The sequence below is a fragment of the Crocodylus porosus genome, unplaced genomic scaffold (genome assembly GCF_001723895.1).
Source record: "Crocodylus porosus isolate Cpor-Errol unplaced genomic scaffold, CroPor_comp1, whole genome shotgun sequence".
Taxonomy (NCBI): domain Eukaryota; kingdom Metazoa; phylum Chordata; order Crocodylia; family Crocodylidae; genus Crocodylus; species Crocodylus porosus.
Genome location: NW_017728906.1, coordinates 200,784,094 through 200,795,749, shown reverse-complemented (window position 1 = coordinate 200,795,749; position 11,656 = coordinate 200,784,094). Strand labels below are relative to the sequence as shown.

Here is an 11,656-nt window from a genome sequence, read left to right as displayed (position 1 = left end):
TGGTAGGTTGTGTTGGTCTAGAGGTGGTTGGCTGTGCTAGTCTAGAGGTGGTAGGTTGTGTTGGTCTAGAGGTGGTTGGCTGTGCTAGTCTAGGTGAGTAGTAATGATTTAGTGGCTTGCCTACAATCACTGAGGGGTTGAGAGTTAAATGTCTTTTCTTGTTGTGTGCCCACATAGGCTTAATCGCATCAGACAAGGAGAGCGCTTCCTCTGTGCTGAGGAAACCAGGAGGAGGAAACATACTGGTCATCGTTGTGGGAGGTGCACAAGAGGCCCTGGACGCGCGACCTGGAGCCTTCACGCTGCTGCTGAAAAACAGAAAGGGATTTGTTCGCTTGGCCATCGAGCATGGGTAATGCAGAGAGCAATGCCGGTCTGCTTACCCGTGCACCACGGAGAGGGTTTGTGGATGAACGTCGGGGCTCCTCAGCTCTGCAGAGCCTCTCCCTTCTGCGTCCATGGCCCCGGGAGGGAAGGGCATCTGTCCACAGGGCTAATTCCCTCCTATGTCCATGGCAGGAGGGCAATGAAGAGCTGGCCCAAGGGTACCGTGATTCCCATGGAGGCTGGTACCTCGAAGGACCAACTCCAAAGCCCACTGAGGTCAGGGGTGTCTCTCCATTGAGAGCAGTAGCTCAGGCATGAAAAAACTCAAAGCCCATTGCTTTTGCTTCAGGTTGGCCTGGTGTCCACAAAGTGGTCCTCTCCCCAGATAGCCATAGCAAGGAGCGACAGGGATTGCTCTGGGCCAGGTTAAACCTCCTTTGCTAAACAGGAAGAAGGACTGACTCCTGCCCGTGGACTTATCATCCCGGGATGTCTCTGTGTCTGCCCTGAAAACATGGCCCCCAGCCTCCACTTTATCTCCTGTCCAAGGGCAGGGTGGGACCCGGATAGCAGGTTTTTGCCAATGAACTGAAAGACAGCCGCATCCCTCGTGATTTCCTCTGGGAATCTAAGCCTCACTCCGCTGGGTGAGTGACCCGGTTTCCCCATCCTCCCTCGGCAGAGTTTCGCTCATCCCGGCGTTTTCGTTCGGTGAGAACGAGCTCTTCGACCAAGTCGACAACCCCAAGGGCTCCTGGCTGAGGAACGTGCAGCACCGTCTTCAGAAAGTCATGGGCATCTCTCTCCCGCTCTTCCATGCCCGGGGCGTATTCCAGTACAGCTTCGGGCTGATCCCATACCGGAGGCCCATCTTCACTGTGGGTAAGTCCATCCTCATCGCGGGTATGTCAGAAGCTATTACCAGACGCAGTGCTGCCTGGAGCTGAATTGTGCCTTTAGTGACAGCCCTGTTCCAGCAGCTCCCTCGTAGGCCACGCTTGGCATTGGCAATTTGCTGCCAGCCAGGACAAGCTGAATTCAACAGCTGAAGTCAGTCATAGGCAGTGACAAAGGCACCACCCAGGGGGCAAAGTGATGAAATCAGTGCCCTGTTGTGAAAGAAATTACAAAACAAGCTTGACTATACAACCCAGGTGTAGCTGCTGCCTGCATGAGTCTGCAGGCAGTCTAAAACAGAGGTGGGCAAAATACAGCCCATGGGCCGAATCCGGCCTGCCGAGTGATTATGTCCAGCCTGTGGTGGGTCCCTTGGCTCCTCTGGGCAGGGGGCAGCCTGAGCCATGGCACGTGCCGCTGGTCCTGCTGCCCTCGGACTCGGAGGGGCCTCCTGGTGCAGAGCACAGCCCACCCCATCCCCGTGCACAGCTCTTGGGCACGCCAGGAGGGTAGCCTGGCCAGAGCCCAGTGCAGAGCCACAATCTGCTCCCCACATGTCCCCACGACAAGCTAGAGACCTGCCTGCCTGCTCCTTCCCGTGCCCCAGTGGTGGGTGCAGGCTGGCCAGGGCCACATAGGATCAATTGGCATCTCCCTGGCCCCCTCTCCCACCCCCACCATGCTGGGGGCTGGGGGTAAAGCATCCCTCCCCAGCACTGAAGCTCCTTAAGTGGCCCTCCAGTGCAAATAATTTCCCACCCCTGCCCTAAAACAACAGCCCCAGGAGGTATGACCCAGTAGCTTTGACCCATCCAGGGTAAAAACTGATGAATTTATGTCACCGAAGTCTTTTATTCTGGGATCCCAGAGCGCTACAATCCCATTGCCCCAGCCTAAGTACCTGTGAAGGATGGAGATAACACTTTTTCCCAGGCGGCTGGGGCTAATCGGAGGTAATTGCCGTGGTGTGTGTCAAAGCAAACCCTTGCCGGTTTTCACCCCCAGTGCAGCCTATTGTGCCTGCCATTCCTCAGTCTAATTAAGGCGCTGTCTGCAAAGGCCACAGCTGACCCCAGCTGATTGGGTTTGACAGCCTGCAATTACTCCTAACTGTTTTACAGGCTGTTTGGATCCTCTCAGTGGTTTTACAGGCACTCAGACACATTACCAGGGCCTTTAATTAGAGAGCCGCAACCTAAGACAACAGATACACACTGCAGCTTGACAAACTCGATGAAAGTGGGAAATCGAGATGACAACAGATAACCCCAAGGCTTCCCCGCTCACAGAGAGGTGCCCTCTCCTATGCAGGGTCCTTCCTGGGGAGGGAAGGGGGAACGGGGAGGAGTGGTTTGTATACTCGAGCAAGTCATTGTGGTACTAGAGCAGTGATCTGGGGGCAGCTTCAACCCCCTGGAATGGGCCTGATTCTCAGAGAGAGAAGTGCTCAACGCTTTCTGAAAACCAGGGCCTCGATGTAAGGTGCCCAACACCAGAAGTGCCAGAGGTTGGCATCAGGGCCTCACTTGCAGTTGGGCCCAGGCAATTGCCTTCCTCTCAGGGCTCCTTGGGAATGGCGTTGAAGATTCAAGCCAAGGCATCATGCAGGTGGGAGGATCTTTGTTGGCACAAGGCATCCGCAGCTCTGCACTGGGTGTGATCAGAGACTTTGGGACAACTCGGGGCTTTTCTTCTTGGTTCATAACAGTTAAATTAGTCCTGCGGTGCCCAGTCCTGGTGACAGTGGCGTCGGTCTGGGCAGCTTGTCTGGAGCCCCGTGGCCATACCTCTCTCTAAAGCCAACCGGCTTGCTGGCATCTTGCCTTTCACGCTGATTTTATTTGGTTTTTGCACAGTGCTTTCCCCTAGTAGATCTTAAAGTGCTTTGCAAAGGAGTTCAGTGATACCACCCCTCTGCAGATGGGGAAACTAAGGCAAGGACAGGGGAAGAGACCTGCCCCAAATGATTTAGCAAGCCAACAGCAGGGCTGTGAAGTGAACCCTAATCCCCTAAAATGCCCCATGCGCTAGGCATACAGGTTGTAGCCGTGTTGGTTTAAGGCCATAGGCAGACAAGGTTCTTTGGGTAAACTTGATATCTTTGATTAGACCAGCTAAATAGTTGGAAAATGTTTTCTCTGCAAGCTTTCGGAAGAGCACGCATCAACTGCAGATGCTTCCTCCACCTGATAAAGGGCTTTTCAACCCAAAAGCTTGCTACATTTTTTTTTCCAAAAAAAATTTTTTCTAAAAATTGATCTAATAGAATAGCTCAGATTTACCTAAAGGACCTTGTCTGCCATGCACTAGGCCACACTTACTCCCGGTTTCATCTCGATACCCAGCTACATCCTCAAACTGCATCCTTGAATCCCTGGGCCGCGGGGGCTGAGGCTGTGGATAAAAGGGGGACACCTTTGGCACCTAGGATGTGGTGTCTGCTAAGGATGAATGAGTGATCAGGGCATGAGATCTGGCACTGGCTTCGGAGGTGTGGGGCGGCGAATAGCACTTGGAGTGACTCGACACCAGTACACCGCACACCAGTCACAGAAATGACCACAGTATAGGTGGGATCTTTATAGTAAGGAACATGTTTTATCTACGTTCAGTAGGTGCCTCTCAAATGAGGCCTGTTTTGAGGGACAGCTCTCAGGTCGGGGATGTCCTACACCATGTAGCAGCCCCAGCTCGGCTGCTACTTGGGCAGGGCTCACCTCCTTGTCTGCCGCTGAAAATGGGTGTTGAAATGGCTGTTTGGCACACATACGAGGGCGAGGTCTCCCCCAGCAATCGTGACCCTCCAGCCACTGCTTGCGCAATGCCACCACCCAGGATACGATACCGGCTAGTCACACTGCTGCTCTAATGCGTGGGTGTTTGTTTTCCAGTCGGGAAACCAATCCACGTGGAGAAGAAGCAGAATCCGTCCCAAGAAGAAGTCAACCAGTTACACCAGACGTACATCGGAGAACTGTGCAAGCTCTTTGAGGAGCATAAAGCCAAATACAATGTCCCGAAGGAAAAGCACCTGGAGTTTATATAAGCCGGTGCTTAAATGGAGCTGAGCCCAAGCCAAAAGCCACCTCTTTATTTCCCCGGTGCCTGGGAGTGCTTGGACCTTGACATTTGGGTTCAGTTAATGGTAAAGACCAAATCCAGTTGCAGAGCTGGGAGTTAGGTTTCCCCAACATTTGTCTACCATTGGATGCAGAAATTTTAATCCGGGCCCATCTCTCATTTATATCTGCGCTGCCTGGCACTTTTTGCAGATTATAATGTTATAGTCTTTTGGAAGAGATCCTTGCATTTTAAAAAAATGCAATATTAAGAGTTCTCTCTAGCAAACTCCCCTTTCTCATCCCACTGGAGACCTTGATCAACTTCCCTGTTGTTCCCAGACAGCAGGGGATTATTCAGACTTTCCCTTGCCGTGGGTATCACTGTTGCAAGGTAGCTATGAAAGTGTTCAAGCTTACACATCCAGAAGATGATATCCTTCATGCCTCTTAGGACGAGCTCACCTGTTCAGCTTCAGCAGAGCTACTCAGCATTTATACCAGGGCAACAGGCAGGAGCCAGCCACTCAAGGAATAAGTCAGCCCACTCACTGAATATGGGATATCAACTGAGAAACTGCTGTGATTGTTTTTTTAAATATAATATTTTCCAGATAAATAAATGAGTGCTGATCTTTTCATGTGGTGCTGTGTTTTCCAGTCCCTCTGAGTTGTGCTTTCCCGTCTGAGCTTTCTTGTTCATTAGGAGGTTTTGAATCTCAGGATCATGGCCAGGTGCCATCTGCAACAAAGAGAACCGCCACTGTCCCTTAAATCCTGCATCCCCCTGGTATTTAAGAGATGAGAGCCAGCATGAAGTGTAGGATGTGTTTCAAAGGGTTTGAGGTCCCCGCACACGCGGCTTCTGATGCTTGTGGAGTTACGAGCACTCACCGATTTGCACGTGGCCTGTATTTCAGCACACCGTGCACCACCATTCAAGGACTCCCGTGCACTTTATGAACAACTGTGATCCTTGCAAAACCCTAGCAAAGGGAGATCATTACACGCTTGGGTGACTGTCTCCACAACCTGTCCTCTGCAGCCATAAGGGTAAATTGAGCCCCAAAGTGGTAGATACCCTAAGGGTCTCAAATAGTGGGCAACCCCACCCCACCAAAGAACAGCAGGAAACACTGGTGATCAGCCAGTGGAAAGAAATCAGGCTGGAAAAGACATGTCCCCAGTCACCCACCAGATCGCTGGGAATAAAACCCAGAAGTCCTGGCTCCATTTCTACCAACCTGACCATTAAAGAGCACCTATGCAAAGGGGCAGCTCAGAACATGGCCCATTACATCCCTCTCCCCTCCCCACTTCATCCTTCAGCATTTGCTGGCTAAAATATTGGCAGATGCTAAAATAAGGAGGCTGAAATGTTCAAGCATCCTTTAGAATGAAACACATTGAAACTTCAAGACCACATCTCTTGCACCAATCCTGCAGTCCTGTAGATGTTTAAAGGCCTGTGCCAATGTAACAGGCTGGACAATTTGCCTTGGTGAGTATGAAGGAAGTGGTGTTGTAGCTTTAAACCTGAAGTTGCTTCTTAAGAAAGGACATGGGAAGAAGATAATAGAAGATAGAGATGATCTGGGGCATGAAATGTCTCCTAAGGGCACACGTGGCAGGTAATCAGAACTTTATATAGGTGCTTCTCTTTATTAAACTCAGTTCATAATTATATATATATATATATATATATATAAAAAACTTACATATTACAATATATGTATGTATATATTTATACATTATATTTAATAATGTTATTAAACTCTATGCTTAATGGGACTGAACTATGTGGAAATTATATGCTGAAGAACAAGAAGTAATCTTTCGCTATCCAAAAGCAATCTATCAAGGTCAGGGGTGGGCAAACTGCAGCCCGCGGGCTGGATGTGGCCCATCAGGCCATTCTATCCGGCCCGCAGAGCCCCTAAAAAACTTAGAAAATTAATATTGATCTGCCCCTGGCTGCCTGCCATGCAGCCCTCGATGGCTTGCCACAACTTGGTAAGCAGCCCTCCGCCCAAAATAATTGCCCGCCCCGATCAAGGTTGTTTTACATTGCCTATTGCTTTCTAGAAGGTTTTTATACTCATCTCCTCTCCCTGTCTCCCCCTTTCTCACTCCCTCCATCTTCCCATCGAATCTGCGTGGATCGCCATGAGAATTCCCCCAAAGACTTTCAGTGTGATTTTCACTAATGTACCGACAAGCCCTTCCTTCAACACAGTAGAAAAACACACTGATCAAAATTCACTGCTCCGCCTTCTGTGTGACTCAAACTTAAACCTGGAGCCTTTTGAGTGTGCACAACTCTCCTCCTTGCAGTGCACCTGCAACAAGAAAAAAAAAATCAGGAAGCTTCCTAAACCAACCTGAACACTCCTAATCCCACATCTAATCCAGGCCAATAAAAGCAGGTCATGTGCCACTGTTTCTTGCACGGTTTCTATCACTAGCTCCCTTGCTTTGGCTTGAAATGAGGTTACAGGTGCCCATGGCAACAAAAAATTTCATGCATGGCTATTGCCTGAGCTGCCACTGTACTTCAAGTATCCAAAGGGTGATTATAAAGAGGGTGGAGATGGGGTTTTCTCTGTGGTTGTAGGGGACAGGACTAAGGGAAATGGCCTCAAGCAGCAGCAGAGGACATTCAGATTATAGTTTCATAGTCTGTAGGGCTGGAAGGGACCTGAGCAGATCATCTAGTCTGACCCCCTGCCATGGCAGGAAAGAGCACTGGGGTCAAACGACCCCAGCAAGGTGTTCATCTAGTCTCCTCTTAAAGAACCTTAAAGTCCTAAAGACTTGAAGGTGTCTCAAGGTGGGCTTTGGCTTCCTCAACCATGACTGGCACATCACGACGAGAGACATGCTTGGATGGGATGGGCTCCACCTTTCCCCTAAAGGTAAGCGTGTGTTTTCTTCTAGGTTGGCGGACCTCCTCCAGTGGCTTTAAATTAGGCTCGTGGGGGGAAGGGGAAGACAAGGGTGGAGGAATCATCAGACTTCCAGACCAAGCAATGCCCACAAGTACAGCCCAGCCTAGACCAATGAGTGAAACGTACACACAGGAAAGCGCCAGGGGCCAGGGCAATGCTGTGATTAGGAGGCCAGGGCACACATCCACAGGAAGCCTCAAATGCCTCTACACAAACGCTCATAGCATGGGGAACAAGCAGGAAGAACTCACCCTCCTGCTAGCTGACACCAGCCTGGACATAGTGGGGATCACTGAAACGTGGTGGGACTCAACTCACGACTGGGTGGTGAATGTCAAGGGCTATCGGCTGTACAGGAGGGACAGGACAGGACAGGGAGGAAAGGTGGGGGCGTGGCACTCTACATTAAGGACGAATACTCATTCTCATCAATTAATAAAGAATCAGAGGAAGGGCACTCTGAAGTGCTTTGGGTTAGAGTACAAGGCAGTCGAGGGGAAAGAGACTTAACGGTGGGAGTCTACTACAGACCTCCCAGCCAGGGGGAAGAGCTAGACCAGGAATTCTTGGGTCAGCTCACAGAGGTGGTGAAGGCTAAAGATGTGGCAGTCATGGGGGACCTGAACCTCCCGGACATCTGCTGGGAAGAGCAGTCAGCCAGGTCTGACCGCTCACATAGGTCCCTAGCCCAAATACAGGACCTCCATCAAACCCAGGAGGTGCACAACCCCACCAGGGAGACACCTTGTGGGACCTGGTGCTGGCCATGGGAGATGACCTGCTGGGGGGGCTGCGGGTGCTCGACCAGCCGGGCGACAGCGATCATCGCCTGCTGGGAGTCACCATCCAGCGCAAGGTGGCAAAGGCCTGCAGCAAGGCAGCAACCCTAGATTTCAGGAGGGCAAACGTCACCAAGCTAAGGAGAATAGTCAGGGAGGCAATGAGGTCCCGGGGGGGGGAAGCCGGGTGTCCAAGGAGAGTGGTCGCTCCTCAAGGAGACGATCCTCCAAGCCCAAAGGGAGGTAATCCCAACATGGATCAAAGGGAGCAGGAGGGCACACAGGCCCCCATGGCTCACCAAAAGAATCCGGGAACGTCTCCTTGCTAAAAGGGAGGCACACACCCAATGGAAAGGAGGGGACATCATCAGGGAGGATTATACTGCAGTTGCTCGGGGATGTAGGGGGCAGTCAGGAAGGCCAAGGCAGAGATGGAACTGGGACTAGCTTCCCGGATTAAGGACAACAAGAAGTCCTTCTTTAAATACATAGGGGGCAGAAAGCCATTAGGTTAGGGACAGAAGTTACACATAGATCGGTTTAAGTGATCAGAAACTGGTTGAAACCTGTAACAACAGAAGCTCAGTGCACATAAACCAGTTTCAAACTGCTGAAACTGGTTTAAGATAAACCTGGTTGAATTCAGTATCAGACTTAACTGATTTGAGTCGAACCAGTTTATGAAACTTCTGTCTCAGACCCCTGCCTGTTTCAAGTTAAATCACAGTCCCCCAGCATCCCTCCCCTCTGCCCTCTGGAGCAGCGAGGGTTGGCTGACAAGGGGGGAGCCCAGCTGGGGATGTGGTCCAGCCTGCAGGGGGGACTGCCCCCACCAACAAACTCCGGCTGGAGCCAGGGACGGGGTTTAAACACCCTTTTCTCCACTCAAACTTACTTCTGGCTGTTATTGTGGACTACAAATCCCAGAGGCACCCGGAAGCAGGAAGAGGAAGTGATGAGCAACCCTGCAGAGTCCTGCTGCTGTAATTCTGGACTGTAAATCCCAGACGCCTCTGGGGCAGGAAGTGAATACACAGCCAGAGAGCTGTGCTCTAGCACCCTCCAGCTTCTGTAGCCTTGTGGCTATATTTCCTGAATCAAAGGTAAATGTCTGCTCATATCTGTTTTGGTTTAATCTGTGCAGCTCAGACTAACCTGCAAAGACTGAATCAATTCAGCCTCGGGCTTCTTGATTGTCTGTACCTATCCTAAGGGGCTGGAAACAATGCGCAGGTCATCTCACGAGTTTGCTACCAGCCAGCAATTGGAACAGAGTAAAGAGAGCATATCTTGTGTTTCTGGCTCTTTGGAGCATTAAAAACCCTCTGGAAAATAAGTCAAAATGCAAATAATGAGAAACACTTGGCACCAGAGATAAGCCTGAACCCTCACCCCCTCCCCAACTCTAGCTACATTTAGCTCTGAACTTTGTGCTTTGGGACTGTTTCTGAAACACACGTGCTAGAAAATGCAACTCCTCCTCCCAAACTATAGCCAAAGGCAAATCTGTGCAACATATTCCATAGGCTCATGTCATGGGTCACCCCAAAATACCCAGCTTTTTGGAGCTAGGATTTCAGAACTCATTTTTCAACTTCCACGCTATCCCCCTGCTGTTTTTGTTTAATTTGTGGCACAATCATGAATAAAGAAAAGGGACCATCCCAGTGCCTAATTGCCAGCAAAGCTGACACAGGACTGCCCACACACTGGTGCACAGGTTTCTCACTGCGAAAGTAAGAAACCCAGGAGTCCTGCTTTAATGGTCTCTGGCTGCTTTTCTGTCTGTCTGCCTTCCTGATTTACCTAGCAAGTCTCATAAGAGGAGCTCTAAGTTGGATTTGCCTTGCTTAGCAGGTTCAAATGATAAGGAAACACTAAAACAAGTGATGAATACAAAACCCTGACTCATTCCAAACCTGAAGGAAAGCCAAAGAAAACAGTATTTTGTACTCCTGCAGTGCCTGTCATACAGATGCTGTCAGCTGTTTCATAGTCATTTGTGAATTATGGTTAAGAGTGGTTGATTTTTCCATCAAGAAGACTAGAAAAACCTTGGCTTTGTCAGGCAAGAAACAACTCAACTTCACAGTGTTTGCTGAAAGCAACATTCAAATCACAATTTTCCCCACACTGTTTCTACTCCTTTAGCATATTGTAAAACAGTGCTTTCATTCAAATAGCAAAACACCCAAATCCACCTGCACTGCTGATATAGTTTTGATTCTATATTGTACTTTAACAATTTACAATGGCTCTCAATTTCCTTTGTGCCTTTGGAGTTTGTTTTTGAGTGCCTTAATATTTGGGCACCTATCTTAAAACCACTTGGTGACAAGCTGATTTCTGGACGGTGCTAAAAATGTGAAATGGATAAAATGACTATTTTTTTAGATTTCCTCTCAATACGTCTTGATAAAAAAATGCTCTGGGAAAGAAATGGCTTTAGGTAAGACTTTAGCAGTAGCATCATACAACTATAAGCATAAGGAATGGTCGAACAATCAGAAGAGACCAAAGACAGTGTATACATCATCCTAAAACACTTTGAACCCAGTTTAAAGAAATACTGGGTGTGTCTACATGTGCGTTAATGTGCTTTTATTAATGTGCATTAAATCTAGAACCTGCATCCTGAGGTAGTAGGAAAATGTGCATTATCCTGTCTAAATGTGCATTTGCTAAAGAGCACAGGGCACCTATATACAATTAAAGAGGCTGTTCTGACATGCTGTAATTACGATTAATCAAGTCTGCCGATGCAAGGTAATTACTGTGCTGCAGCAGCCTCTGGCATCTCATGTATCAGGGTCCCCTACAAAATGGTGGTGGAGGTCCTTTATCTAAAGCTTGTGAAATGATCTTTAGAAAAAGCACCCCCACCTCAATTCTGCAGTGTGGGGATGCTGATAATTGAAACACTCTGGGCACTTTAATTAGGGAGGCTCTTGGAGCTGCTCTAATTAAAGCATCTCCCCCTCACTCCCAGACAACATGTGTAAACACCCACAGTTTTTAGTGACACAATGCACATTAGCCTATTTTAATGTACATTAAATAAATAGCAGAGTTTTTAAAGTGACACTTTAATGCGTGTTAAAATAGGCTAATGTACATTAACCCTCTGGGTTAAAATCTGTGGGGAACATGGCACAGGAGACACAATGGTGGGAGACAACTACAGACCTCCCACAAAAAGTCAAGAGCTTGACAAGGAGTTTGTCCGGGAACTGGCTGAGGCCACATGCTCCAGGACCATGGTTGTCATGTGTGACTTCAGTTACCCACACATCTCGTGGGAGGATCACTCAGCAAAATCTGAGCGGTTGCAAAGCTTCCTATCGTGCGTGGATGACCTCTATGGGACTCAAGAAGTCTACAGGCCAACAAGAGGCAAAGTGCTGCTCGACCTGGTACTGGCTACTGGGGATGACCTAATTGTCAACCTAGTGATCGATGGGAAGCTGGGTGACAGCAACCATGAGCTGATCACCTTCACCATCTGCTGTAAAACTGGCAAGTCAGTCAGCAACACGGAAGTCCTTGGCTTCAGGAAAGCCGACTTTGACAAGCTCAGGAGGCTTGTCAGTGAGGCCCTAAGGGACCACGACCCCGGGGAGAGGGGAGTTCAAGAAGAGTGGTTGCT

The 11,656-nt window shown here is 49.3% G+C and overlaps 1 protein-coding gene across 1 annotated transcript in view; it reads left to right on the top strand.

Annotated features, from left to right (window-relative positions):
* Positions 1 to 4,924, top strand: part of MOGAT2 (monoacylglycerol O-acyltransferase 2) — a 45,442-nt gene extending 40,518 nt beyond the window's left edge. Inside the window, exons 4-6 of the mRNA XM_019530514.1 lie at positions 178 to 352; positions 1,010 to 1,209; positions 4,116 to 4,924. Coding sequence (XP_019386059.1) covers positions 178 to 352; positions 1,010 to 1,209; positions 4,116 to 4,270 — 530 coding nt within the window. The 3' untranslated portion in view covers positions 4,271 to 4,924. The remainder of the gene's footprint in view (positions 1 to 177; positions 353 to 1,009; positions 1,210 to 4,115) is intronic.
* Positions 4,925 to 11,656: the final 6,732 nt, after the last annotated feature.